This window comes from Brachycentrus maculatus, unplaced genomic scaffold, assembly GCF_059751285.1.
Source record: "Brachycentrus maculatus isolate JH-2025_06_01 unplaced genomic scaffold, ASM5975128v1 h1tg000261l, whole genome shotgun sequence".
Lineage (NCBI taxonomy): Eukaryota > Metazoa > Arthropoda > Insecta > Trichoptera > Brachycentridae > Brachycentrus > Brachycentrus maculatus.
In genome coordinates, this window is record NW_028281012.1 from 1 (window position 1) to 15,227 (window position 15,227).

Sequence of the window (15,227 nt, forward strand, 5' to 3'; positions counted from 1 at the left end):
GTGCGAACATATGTTGGTACATTCATTTCACTCATTAGTACCATTGAATTAATATATACCTTTTAACAAACTGCCTTAGACTTTATTCGATATCACTAAATGCAGACAATGTTTATACACGACAAGGCCGTAGAGGCACTCACTGTGAGTTTTATTTTTATTTATTAAAAAAATATTTTTTTGTTGTTATTCGTAATTCGAGATAAACTTACGCATATAAAATAAATAAATTTCTTTAAAATTTATAAATATTTATTAAATTTATTTTAATGAAATTTACCCTACATATATAGTCTGAATAAAAAAATAGATTTAAGAAATCGGATATAAATTTATGGAAAATTTATACTTATAAATATTAAAACTTTACCCGCAATAATAGAATTCATAATGAGACGTCAGGGCACGTCCATTTTTTTTTAATTATTTTGTTTTTGGTTTTAAGAATACAATATATAAAAATATGTTTATGCTTTTTTTGAACTCCTTGGCTTTCAATAAGTCTTCCTTTCAAAGCCGTTTATTTATTTCGATGAAAAACTAATTATTTTAATACAAAAACAGTGTTTAAGTGAAAAAAAATGTTACCTGGGTTTAAAGAAAATTAAGTTGCGATTTAATAATTTCGAATATTCGGCCTTAAAACATTTTCACCAATGCACAGTAAAATATGCAAGCGTCTACTGGTTCCCTTTGCTACGTATTAACACAGTACACGCATCGCATGTGCTTAATCTGTTAGTGACGTAACGATTATCCCACTCTTTCCTTTCAACTGCCTTTTGAATTCGGAGGAGGGGGAGTGTTTCAATTTTTCGTCTGTTTAAAGCCAATTTGCCCTTCAGTGACTAAAAAAGTTCACTTTTAAAACAATGTTTTGTTTTATAACAACATTGTTTTTATATCAAAAAAGTTTTATGGTTTTGGAAAGAAAAGAGTCATTGAAAGGTAAGGAGTTAAAAAATATTTTGAAAAAAACAAATTATTTGTATTTTTTGTAAAATACAAATAAATATCCAATACACATTTTTTAAAATAATCGGGCGTCAACAGACATGTGGCCTCTCCAGTGGTCGCCCGGCGAATGAATTCTGTGTTTGCGAATATCCCCTTAAAAACCCGATACACAAAAAGGTTTTTTTCGTTGATTTGTAATTTAAATTGAAATAATTTTATAGAATAAAATAACAACTATGTGGTTTTTTCCACATTAATTTTATTTTACCAGCAACCGAATTTAGTCATCAGAAATGTCGGTTACGACGAAACCCGGTTGCTGGTCAAATAAAATGAATGTGGAATAAACAACATAGTTATTTTATTCTATAAAATACTGTTTAACAAAGAAATGTCTAATGAAATAATTTTGCGAAAATATTTTTGTCTCCGATGTATTTCCTTATCTGTCACGCCACTGATAGCCGGTTCATGACGAGACTGACTTGGGAGGGGATCGGAAAATCCGTCTCTGGGTGCAGTTGTACCCAGATTATAAGCCAGGGACGGAGAACCATTTTTAGGCCAGAGTGCCAATGGATAAATATCACGATGTGTGATTATGAAAAATCACAAGACTGTCGGTAGCATTCTTATTGAAATATGTAGACAAGGGTCACAACCCTCATCAGGAGGAATAAGACGGAGAAGAAGAAGAAGAAGGGAAATAAGGGATTTATGAAGGTTTAAACTTTAGATATTTTAATAAAACGAAAAACGTGCGTTCGCATACGTCATCAAATTTCCGTCATCGAACGTTTTATGACGTCATTTGGTTTATTGTCTATGGTTTATAGAGCTGTAATAATAGTAGTGTAGATTGTTTGTTTACCACTACACTACTATTTATGTATTACAAATATGAGGGGAGGGGGTGGGAGGGTCCACCCTACCATAGACATTAACAAATAGAGCTGCCAATAACTAAGCAATGTTACCAATATTAAAATAACTCCATCGTTTCTGTGACGTCATTCATTGCCAACTTACGAAAATAACGTTTTTCGAAGGCGAATTTTCCAAAAGAAAATGATGTATGAAAATATTAATTGTGTCGGCATGTTATAAACACAAAACGAGTCTAATACAATCCTTTATAGGTTGAGTATTTTAAATTAGATGTTCCTCCCGTCTGACAAAGAGCCATTTTTTCCAATATAAAAATAAGTCGCGTGTTATATGTCATGGAAATAAAAACGCATCAAATGTTTGTGTAACTTCAGATTTTTAAATAAACAAAGCATTGATGCATAAAAAAATTATAAATTAAGTAGGTAAGTACTTATTAATAGCAAAATAAAAGAAATAAATAAAAACAAACTTTAAAAAACAATAATCTCCTTATCGTTCATCGTTCACTTTGAGTAATACCACTTTTATAAACAGTTATTCGTGACTACCGGTTTCGGAATAATCATTCCATCATCAGGTCATTAAAATAAATTTATAACGATATGATATTTGTACAATAATAAAATTTTGAAAGAAAGAAAGAAGACAAACAAAAAATCTTTTAGATCCTTCACATCATTATTAGTGAGATTTTCTTTGTTGGATGCTAATTTTTTTGTATATCGGATTCATAGCTAGGAGCTTTTAATATAACACAAGCAGCAGTATTTTCGTCTGTTAGTCTTCTTCTTATGTATGATTTAATAAAAAAAAAATTTGGATATTCGCTTTTATTTTTACTTCTAATTGCCACGCAAAATCGTCTCGCGTGCCATAGGTTTGCCATCCCTGATAAAATATTGTTGTACTAAGAAATTATTTTTTGCTAATTTATGCCAATACCGCTAAATGCGTCACAAGTGGTGTACTGCTCGGCGGTCCAAACTCAAAACGCAGTAAGTTACTCGCGGAAATTCAGCACAGAAGCTCTAAAGCTTAACAAAAAAACAAATAAGGATCCTTACCAGGACCTTTACAGGACACTGCAGACTGAGGAAACACATGACAAAAATTGGACTTCATGACTCCCCAGTATGCAGATTTTGTATGGAGGATAACGAAACGCCAATCCACATTCTCTATATATGTGACGCACTCGCTCACAAACGAAGTCACATCCTTGGAGGACCTCTACTGGACTCTGAGAAGGTGAAGCTCCTACCACCAAAACAGGTCGTGAGATACATGACTCACGTAGGTCTCGGAAATGAGCTGTGATACAGAGGGAGGTCACAATAGACCTAACATGGTCGCAGTAACACAAGAGATGCAAGATCCCTTGACCTAAAAAAAAAGCAATATTTTTTGTAAAACTTTTTTTTTGCATTTTTAGACTAAGTAAATTTATAGTTATAAAAAACGTTTTTCAAAAAAAGTGTCTCTTACTGTGTTTTAAGTTCGGACAGCCGTGCTGTGTTCGCTATACCCCACAAGGAAAGACTTACTGAATCAGCACAATAAAAACGATATGTAACTAAAAAAATTAATAATTAAAAAAAAATCCAAGATAAAAACAACTTATTAATATATAATAATAAAAAAAATAAAACCCTTATCCGCACCCCAATGGTGCATAGGGTACTGCGTCATATAAACGCAGTGTTATCTTGATCGTTTACACATGAAGGAAAGGTGATCAGCCCTCCGCTTCAGGTACCAGTCCAGGGTAACATTGAATAAATATTACAGTGAAAAAATCACTCATATTTATTTTACCCCCCCCCCCGGGAATCGAACCCGGATCCTCCAGAACGGAAGTCCGAGCGTGCTGACCATTACACTACGGAGGCGGACATATTATATATATATTTCCGCCTATATATATATTAATATATAATTATTTATTTTTATTTGACATTTTTATTATTAATTTGTTTTCGTGAGAAATTAAAACAAATTTAACATTTAAAGAGATATAACTAATTAATCGTTTTACACATTCATGTAAGGTATAATAATAATCATATAATTTCACATCTATAGTAAAAAAATATGGTCCATAATCTTCCATTAAATTCTTTGTCGCTAATTTTATTTAGTAATTTTTGAAACAGCCCGCAAGGCCTATAATAAGAAGAAGAAGAAGAAGATTTTTTATTGAATTATATATGATAAAAGTTTTCTCAATCGTGGATTTTATTTAATATTGAAAATACAGTATAATTTAAAAAATTACCATATTCCATATAGAGAACCAACAACTAAATTTGTCCGTGAGAAATTACTCCGTCGATTTCTGAACGCCTGGTATAGTCGCTGCTTTGCGCAGAATCGGATCACCGGTTACCGGTATTTACCGGTGACCATCTATCTAAGCTAAGTCACCGGTAAAAGGTACAGGTATCAAAATATCTCTACTGCTTGCTTCAGATTGAAAAGTCACAAATGTATTAATAAAATTGGACCATTAATAAAATTTAAACAGCCTGTAAGTACACAGAGCCTTTTTTCCAAAACCAAGTATGTATAGGGTTTTCAGTATAATTAAACAATTGTTGGGTAATATATCCAAAACTAAACTAGGTTTATTGGATTGAATTCTACATTTATTTATGTATATGTTAATACGTGACGCGTTTCGTCTTATTAAGTATTAAAACATTTTTAACACTCAGTGTTGATAATGTTTTAATAAGACGAAACGCGTCATGTATTAACATATACATAATTAAATGTAGAATTCAATCCGATAAACCTTGTTTAATTTTGTTTATACTACCCAACAATTTAATATGGAATTCTACCAACTGTGTGCAGTTACAATAAATAAATTAAACAATTGCCAAGTGTAAAGGTCATTTGGCGTAGGCTGTTGGAAACCCCAGAAAAGGAAACATTTTATCAAATATAGTTCTGACCTTATCCGTAAAGCGTAAGGCAGCAAAAGATGAATTAGATGTATAGGTACGTATTATTTTTGAGCGAAAAATTATAGCACTATAAATTATATCTAGTATCTATATTTCTTATTCTTTTTATAACAATCGAAAGCTATGTTTATCTTGGTCACAAAATCACCATCGGCAGAGACAACCAGACCAGCAAGGTGGATAGAAGAATAAATCTCTCTTGGGTAGCTTTTGGAAAGCTTAATTCCACATTCCGAAGCCCCATTCCCAACTCACTCAAGACAAGAGTGTTTAACCAATGCGTTCTACCCGTCCTAACCTATGGCGCGGAAACAATGTCTCTGACCAAGCAATCCTCCCATAAGTTGCAAGTTGCACAGAGGAGCATGGAGCGAATTATGCTTCGAATACCATTAAGAGACAAAAAAAGGAACGATTGGATCCGACGCCAGACACAGGTCTGTGACGTGGTAGAGCGAATCGCTTGGCTGAAGTGGAAATGGGCCGGTCACATAGCCAGAATGACCGACGACAGATGGACGAAACGCGTTCTGGTGTGGAGATCGAGGAACCAGAGGCCTCAAGGACGTCCACCGATGAGATGGGTGGGCGACATCAGGAAGTTTGCTGGAAGACAGTGGATGGGGACGGCGCAGGATCGGGAGGAGTGGAGGCGGAAGGGGAGGCCTTTGTCCAGCAGTGGACTTCAACGGGCTGATATGATATGATGACGATTTATAATAATAAGGACTATAGATATAGAAATCTCATTGAATGAAAAAACAAATCTTCAAAGATTATGATTCTACGATTCAATGATGAGATAATTATGAGTTATGGAGGCAGTTTTTAACAGTTTAAAAATCGCCTTACAAAGAGGAGAGCTACTAAGAGATGATTAGCTATTAGTTAAAAATATGAAAATTTTGTAGTGGACGTGGAAAGAATAGAATACTTCTTCAAATTTCAAATCCTCTTCCTCACCCGATGGTGCATAGGGCACTACATCTAACGCGCAGTGTTATCTTGATCATTCACACATGAAGGAAATGTGATCAGCCGTCCGCTTCAGGTACCAGTCCAGGGTATGTATTAAATAAATATTAGAGAGAAAAATCGCTTTTATTTATTTGCGCCGCCTTGGGAATCGAACCCGCGACCTCCAGTACGGTAGCCGAGCATGCTGACCATTACACTACGAAGGCGGAAAGCTAAAAACAAAATATTAATAAAATACAAGGTGAGATGCAAGATAAAATCCAAACAAATATATACAAAACGAAATTTACACACACACACACACACACGCGCACGCGCGCACGTGCGAGCGCGCGCTCGCAGAACATTTTGTAGTTGACTGAATGTCATTAAAAATTGCTCTGTCGATTTCTGTGCGCCCGATATGAAATCCACAGAGGAAACCTTCTAAACGGTTCAAATATTCCATAGACCGAGAGAACCAACAAAACATGTCCATGAAATTACTCCGACGATTTCTGTGCGCCTGGTATAAAATCCAGAGAGAAAATCTTCTTAACGCCTCGAACATTCCATAGGCTAGAAGAATATACAAAATATGTCCATGGAATTACTCCATCGATTTCTGTGCGCCTGGTATAATTCACAATTCAAAACACTTCTTAAAACGGGATATCTCGTCTGTGATGTGAAAAAAGTATGCACTTTTTATTAAATTGATTGCCGCAGATGATTTTAATTGCGGTTTTGTATTAAATTACACATTATACTATGGGTACTTATATAAAATGGTTTGGACATGTAGAACGTAAAATAGGTTTGGACAAGTAGAACGAATAAGTGAGGAAAGAACGGTAAAACAAATTTATGAGGCGAATGTAAGTGGAAAAAAGAGCAGAGGAAGACCGAGAAAAACATTGCACGATCTGGTATGCCAAATACTTGAAAGTGGTCAGGTTAGGAGTCGTAACAATCGGGGGTATGTATGAGGAGATGCATGAACGTGGAAGAGGCGAAGAATGTTTGCAAGGACAGAGTGGTGTGGCGCTCTATTCTCTCTGCCTACCCCTGCGGGGAAGCGGCGTGATGGTTAGTTAGTTTTATATAATCATTTATTAACGCCAATAATATTGTTACTTCATCTAACATAACTACGAACATAGTTTTCAAAAATTAACCTCATAATAACAATAAATTAAAATCTGTGTTCATTGTGTAAAAAGATTCAAGAAGCACTAAGTGTGTAATAATTGCCTGATATTTACTAAAATCATGTATTATGTGCCGCCGATAAGTATTGATTTGAAAAAAAAAACGAAATCTTTATCTAAATCCATATATGAAACTTTGTAGGTACTTCATCTTGTTGTGCTATTGTGCAAGATATGTGGCATTTTATTTAATCTTGTTGTGCGATTATGCAAAATAAAGGCGTTTTATTTAATCCTGTTGTAGGATTGTGCAAGATATAAGGCGTTTTATTTAATCTTGGTGTGCGATTGTGCAAGATATAAGGCATTTTATTTAATCTTGTTGTGCGATTGTGCTAGATATAAGACGTTTATTTAATCTTGTTATGCGATTGTGCAAGATATAAGGCGTTTTATTTAATGTCGTTGTGCGACTCCCTCTTTTGGATGATCCTCCAGTAATTAAATGAAATAAAAGTTTTCTCTAAGAGGAAACAAAAAGCCGTAAGTGTTTAAAAATAACAGTCATGCACTATTGTATCTACGTACATCTTCATACTCATGTAATTGATCGCTCCTATAGGTATAATCAAATGCATAGAAAATACATTTATATTATAACATGTAAATCAGTCGCAATAATTTTTCAATAATTTATTCATTAAAATTACAAATATAAATAGTTACGTATGAATGTACAATATGGCTTTATACATGGAAAAATCAAATTATAAATTAAAATCCTAATCCGTCATGGTGAAAAATGCGTACGTACTTATAGGAGATGCAAAGATGACAAGATGAATATCATCTGTGATTCGAGGTCGTCTTGTCGTTTGTAGATTTAGTAGTTGTATCCAGTTTGCGCGTTGAAGGCTTGCTGGCCGTGATTCGAGCCGGAGTGCTCCTCCCTGCGGTTGAGCTCGAGGGACCTGAGGATGGCTTCGGGGATGGGCGGCGGCGTGGGCAGGTGGTCGCCCTGGGCGTGGAAGCCGTTCTCGTCGGCCGTGTACGTGACGGTGAGCAGTTTGCCGTCCGGGCCGGGGTAGGAGTAGGAGCCCTGCACCGCCTGCGCCTCGTGCTCGCTTCCGGCATCCTTCAGGTAGCCAGCTTCCTGCGCCACGATACCGTTCCCGGTCTCGTACCTGAAATTATGCTCACGTCTCATTACATAATTTCATTACAATTAAACACTTGAATATACCACTTTAATTAGTTTTATTTTTATTTACGACTAGTTTCGAAAGCGACAGATGCTTTCATCTTTTGGTACAAATTAAAACTAACGAACAAAAATATATTTAGATGTATATATAGGTTAATAAATATAGGGAGGAGGGTTAAGGAACGAGATTTATTGTAAAAGGAAACATTGATAATAATGGTGACGTATTTTGAAATAGTATATTATTAATTATTGTTTTATCTGAATTTAAATTTTTATGTATTTCTAAATTTTCTGAATTATTCGTGACTTGACCTTTATTTGTAACAGAGTGTAATAATTTAAGTGTATGAGAGTCAAATGAGTGGTTATTTTCCATGATATGATTTGCAAATTCCGAAAAATAATTACTTGTTAGTCCACGGCGATGTTATCTTATTCTAATTCTCAGACTTCTTGCAGTTTGGCCAGTATATTTTTTATCGCAGTCACCGCAAGAAATTTCATAAATACCGCTTCTATCTAAGTAATATGTTTACTTTTAATTTTGAGTTTCCAAGGATTTGACCCAAGTTGTTACTCGTATAATACGCAGGTTGGATATTAGAAGGTTATAGTTTAGAATCCTGTTTAGTTATTAATCCAGTATAGAGGATTTTGTACCAACATTTAGTTTTTGATTCTTTGTTGCATGCTGAGTATAAGCATTTCTTAGTCAAATTATTTTTTATTTTCTTTTTTAACATTTTACTTATTAACGTTTTATCATATCCGTTATTTATGGCTATTTGTTTATTAACATTCAATTCACGATTATAATTAAAAGTGTTAAGGGGGGTGTTAATCAATCTGTTTAACAACGAATGGAAACTAGCAATTTTTTGTGAAAAAGGATGCATGGAATCAGCTGGGAGGACTGTATCTGTATGTGTAGGTTTACGGCATATACTAAATTCTAATTTATGACATCCGCATGAAGACCAGATTAATTAAGATTATTTGCTGTATCTATTGAAATTAACCAAATTAAACGAAGGACGAATTGCCTCAGATATTATAACATTGTATAATTTTTGATGGCCCTGAATTGCTAAAACTGATATCATTCTATGTACCGCCACGGCCTAGTAGAACATCTACTTTATTTTATTGTCCAAATACTTGGACGGTAGCTCTTTTTAATACTCCTATACTAAGAATCCAAAATACTAGTACTTAACGAATATGCCACCATCAGTGAATATGTGCATTTTTTCTGTATTTTTCATTTAATCCTTAATTATCTAATATAAAAATGTTTTGAGTAAAACTCTAATAATTTTATTGAATTCAGAAGGGTAAACCCAGGTGAAAATAGCTTAAAGGTCCAAACAACAATTAAAATCTTTTAAAAATCTGGTTCTTATATAAACCGCCCAAAACTGGCAGAAAAAGGATCACCTCAAGTCGCAAACAGTGAATTTCAGTTAAAGAATCATAAAAAAATCGTCTTAGTACGTCTTTAAAGCTATTTACTGAACTGGAAAGAGATCGTCTTCAAAAATCTAAATTATAAGCAAAGCAATAATTCGAAAAAATTGCAAGAATTCCAAGAGTCGCAAAGACATAAACCAAATCATTAGAGGGTGCCTAATACCTAATACATATGGACAGGACTGTATATTTATAAAAACTAGGTTTCTTCAATAAAGATTTGCAGCTTTTCAACAAACATAAGCTTGTACGAGTGCATCTTCCTAATTTACTGTACCTACTTTACCCCCATTCATAATTCAGACCTTAGTAGTTATGTACCTATCCCTGAGCTCTTTGACTTATGTCAACTGTATTCCACAAATCGCTCACTCCTTTCGAGAACGTCATAAAACAAAAGGAGAACGTTTTTAAAGTTTGAAAATATAACACAATGAATTAAAAATAAATATCAAGCCACTTATTGAACTTTTTACTGTGCAACAGATCTTTTTAGGTAAAACCTGAAGGTTTTTTCTCCATTTGAAAAATATTTAGTATTTAAAAAAAAAATATTAAACAAAACCTTGTAAATATTAAGTTAAATATATGCCTCTTTTGTTGGGATATAGTACATTTTCTGGGCATTCCGAAAACATGTACAACTGAAAATTGACAATTTTTATTTATGACGTTCTTGAAAGGAGTGAGCGAAATGTGTAATACTCCTTGTTCTAACAATCTAGAGCCCAATATTGGTCACTTCACCTTCATGTATGTTGCTTGGTTGTAAAGTTACGCAATACTTTGGTAATCTGGTGTGGTGGTCATAGGGTGCGGATAGGTTGTTGGGAAGAATCACGGTTGGCTCACGACATTATCATCATACCTGCCGAGTAAATATTATAGAACTGGTGCTTCTAGCCCACAAACAATTTTGACGAGAAATCCCTAGACTAATCCTCTCGGCATCGGAAAAGCACAGCCGCCACCATTTATAACGAACATAAATTTACATTATGTTATATTTAGCGTTTACACAACATCGCATATGTACATAAATAATTTGCAAATCAATAACGTGCTTAATGTAATCAAATTAACCAAATGGTTTGTTGCTATGTTAAAACTTATTAGTGAAATTTAGTGTGGACGCATTATTACATATTTGTCTATTTTAAAAAAAATGAACTATTCTTTCAGCATTCACTTTGTATTTGTACTAAGACATTATTATATTATTTTTTCACATCTCATCAAAGATGAAGAAGAATATGGAAGTCTGGGCATTTACGGGGCTGACGACCGTCATAGGCTGGTTTAAGTGATCACTTTACACACGTGTAACATTCACCAATTCTACCCATTATTGAAAACCACACTACTCAAATTCTTGGAAGTTCTATATATATGAACCAATTTAGAAACCTTGTTCTTGAATCACTAGAACTTCACTAGAGACATCTATTGGTGAGATGTAAAGAAGCTTTTTACTAAGCAGAAACTCTTATATTAGTATGTGAGGTCCGAATCCAGATTTTGTGAACAAGTATTTGGACACACTCAAAATGTTGTAAGATATTATTAAATTAAATATTAAAAAGTTTTTTTTTTACTACAATAGTTTTATATTAAACTGTTGCGATTAGTTTTGGAAGCTTCAGTTGCTTCCATCTATGGGTCTAAATATAAACTGTTTACATTCAACTGGTCGTGACAAAATATAATACTCTAGTATGAAAAAACAAGTATTTATTTAGTATTTTAAATATTATAACAATAAATAGTATTGTTAATTAATTTGAATATTTTAAATTTATATCCACCATCTTAACTTTCCAAGTAATGAATCGGGTTCACTTAAGAAACAATAAAAGAATAATAAGTAATAGAAATAATATTTTAAAAAAACTCCGACTTGAATTACTATAACTGCTTGATAAACCAAGCGAGGGTTGGTTTTTTAGTTATAATGTTATAGAAAAACATTATTTTTGTTGTGTTTAATATCTACCTCCGTCTATGTAGTTCAGTATCTACCGTCAATCATTTTAATACACGTAATAATGTCTAACAAATCTTATTTTGTGATCGAACGGTTCAATTTATGTTGAAATTTTCTTATGATTTAACTGTTTTACGTAATGTTCATTCTGGTGCCAGTTGTAATGTTCTGATGATTAATAATATAATAATAATAATAAAACCATCATCCGCACCCCAATGGTGCATAGGGCACTGCGTCAAATAAACGCAGTGTTCTCTTGATCGTTTACACATGAAGGAAGGTGATCAGCCCTCCGCTTCAGGTACCAGTCCAGGGTAATATTGAACAAATTTTACAGTGAAAAAATCACTTAATAATATAAAGAACTGATTAATATAAAAAAAAAAAATTAAAAATTAAATTCAGCACATTCTCAAATCGCCAAATATGTTATATAATATGTATTTATATATATATATATATATATATATATATATATATATATATATATATATATATATATATATATATATATATATATATATATATATATATATATATATATATATATATATATATATATATATATATATATATATATATATATATATATATATATATATATATATATATATATATATATATATATATATATATATATATATATATATATATATATATATATATATATATATATATATATATATATATATATATATATATATATATATATATATATATATATATATATATATATATATATATGAAGAACAAACACTTAAATGTAATTTTTCCTGTAAATAAGATATTTATGTTCATGTTCATAAATTAGGTACTACGATTAATCAAAGAAAGGAAGCAGCTACTCGCGATAATGGATCGGCTAAGACAAGAGGGTTTCCTGCACAAAATAATAGAGGAATCGATCGAGGGATTAAACGCCAGTAAACGCCCACGCACACGCTTACGCCCACGCCGCGAATACGTAAGCGACTTATACGAAGACATGGCTGCTCGACATATGAGGAGCTGAAGAGGGCTTCCGAAAATAGACGAAAATGGCGAAGGAGATGACATCTGTTGCTGCAGACCAATCCGCAGGATTGAGACCAGAGAGAATGAATGTAAGCGATATTTAAATGTATAAACAAAAAATAATTATTACGTTTCGAGTAAAAAGTCTATTATTCTTAAATAATTGGGTAAGTCAAAGAACATTTACATTGCGAATGTGGACATGATATAGTTCTAATACTAATTCTAAAATTGCAGTCATATTTTTCTAAAATGATAAAGCTAATCGCATGTATACTATGATTTTTTAAAAATATAATTAAATATTTTTTCTTATTTTTTTGGTAAATAAAAATGAGACTTGATACTGGCAAAAGCAACCTTTCACTAGGTAAACACGCAAACAAATTATTTTTAACATCTCATTAAAGATGGAGAGGAATATGGAGGTCTGGGCATTTACAGGGATTACAACCGTCATAGGCTGGTTCAAGTGATCACTTTACACACATGTAACATTCACCAATTCTACCCATGATTGAAAACCACACTACTCAAATTCTTGAAACTTCTAGATATATTGATCAAACTCGAAACACAGTTTTCTAAAGTTCACTAGAGACATCTATGGTGGGATGAGGAAAGCTTTGATTAAGCAGAAACTCTTTCATTTGCATGTGAGGTCCGAATCCTGGTTTTTATTCACACATTTGAGAGACGCTTGAAAACATAATTTTCTATTTTTATTTAAGCTTGTAATTTGAATTAAATGATAATGCGAAATATAAAATAAAACATACGCAAAGTTGTAGCTGCCATCTCCGTTATTATTGTTCTCTAGCCTGAGGATGGGGACGTCATTTTCCGGGTTCCTGTGGAAGTTCTGCGCTTGGTAGCTCTGCTGGCCGAGCCCGGAGCCCGAGCCGGCGCCCCCTTGGTACGCCGAGCCGGGGGGCAGGTACTGGCTGTCCAGACGCCCGCAAGAAGCCAGACCGAACAAGACGGTGATCAGAGCCTGTAACATTTAATAAAACACCCTTATAAAATATCTAGCCTTTTCATTGAAAATATTTTTTTTCTTTATTTTATAGATTTGGTATTTCATTTGTAGAACTATATTTTAACTTATGTTTTAAATGTTAAATCAAGCACTTCTTTTGAGTCTATGAAGTCGTATTTTTTTCCTAAAAATAAAACACATAAAAATCAATTTTGTGACAATTGTTTCGACTAGGCATTTTCAAATTAATGAAAATGCCGATTTAAAATGTCACAACTAGGCGAAACAATTGTCACAAAATTGATTTTTATGTGTTTTTTTAAACAATAAAATACAACTTAGTATTTTAAAAAAATCAGTGTTTGATTTAACATTTAATACTTTTTTTTTCATTAAGAAGAAAATATGCGATAATGTATACACAAAAAATAAATTCTTACGATTTTCATTCTGATTTATTTATTTTTTCTTTTTGAAGACGTACCACTGGTCGTTATGAGCAACGAATAGAGTATGATTAAACTATGGAAGATGCGATACTTATATATTTATGTATCAAGCCCCTTCCAATGATCTAATAAATATACTTTCCCAATGAGAATTCTTATAAGAAAGAGATGACTTACATTGGATGATCTGCTGCGAATATCTTTCTCAATGCTTAAAAAGATTAATGAAGGTGATCGATAGTGAAACAACCAACTTACTTTTACATGACTTTATAAAAATGATCGTCCTAAGCCTCAAGGTCGAGGAACTTGGATTTCAATCAGAAGTATTAATAATTACAAATTATTTGCAATAAACATTCATCATGTTATGAATCTAAAAACAAAATCATTTAGATAATTATCCTAAATTCACTTACTAATACTAAATAATAAAAAAATATTTTATTTATTGTTTCGGCATTTACTTTGTGGTAAGACATGATGAAATTTTAAATGAGAACTATTGTTTTTTACCACTTGAGTTACATTTATTTTATTTTAACGATTAGTTTTGGAAGCATCTGTATCTCCAAAACCAGTCGTTAATATAAAATAAATTTAACTCAAGTAGTAAAAAACAAATTTTCTCATTAAAAAATTTCATGAAATATTCAAATTAATATTTGTTGACATATAATTAATATATGGAGGTGTACATTTTTGAACGCTTAAAATATTCATTTTTTAATGCGTAACGCGGGTAAAGCATTTATTTATTATTACACGAACATGTCTTTAAGAGATACATGATTTCAATGAGTTTGGTATCGAATAAAATTTTTCGGAATATACCTTTGAATACTTAAGAATGTTTTTTTTATGAGCTCCGTGAATTACGTAAGGGAGTGTAAGGGAGGGGTAAGTGGGAACGGTATGTTATAAAATAAATATACTTTGAATAGTGTTCATCGAAGAGTAAAGATTAATCGGATATTTTACTTGGTAAATATAATAAGTCCTTTGCATTTAAAATATTAAAATCAAACTCTGATTTTTAGCGTCTACTTTGGTGTATTTTTATTTTGAAAAAAAAAAAAAGTGAGAATTCTTTCGCCCTTTTAGGGCATTATCAAACAGCAAAGACAGTAGTTCTACAAAAGATATAAATAATATATCCGATTTCATTAATTTAAGTTATATTACAAGAATAAATT

At 32.5% G+C, this 15,227-nt stretch overlaps 1 protein-coding gene across 1 annotated transcript; it reads right to left on the minus strand.

Moving 5' to 3' along the window:
* Positions 1-7,686: 7,686 nt before the first annotated feature.
* Positions 7,687-14,055, minus strand: LOC148305784 (endocuticle structural glycoprotein SgAbd-2-like). Its single transcript, XM_088266015.1, has 3 exons — positions 14,023-14,055; positions 13,383-13,597; positions 7,687-8,109 (listed from the first exon to the last, which is right to left on the minus strand). Exons 1-3 carry the CDS (start codon positions 14,029-14,031, stop codon positions 7,809-7,811), a joined length of 525 nt encoding a protein of 174 aa, XP_088122141.1. The 5' UTR covers positions 14,032-14,055; the 3' UTR covers positions 7,687-7,808.
* Between the last annotated feature and the right edge of the window lie 1,172 nt (positions 14,056-15,227).

Bases quoted from the DNA above. Each gene is read 5' to 3' on its own strand.
- LOC148305784 (XM_088266015.1), bottom strand. The intron at 8,110-13,382 runs GTATGTTTTATT...GCATAATTTCAG, and splicing joins GATGGCAGCTACAACTTTGC to GTACGAGACCGGGAACGGTA.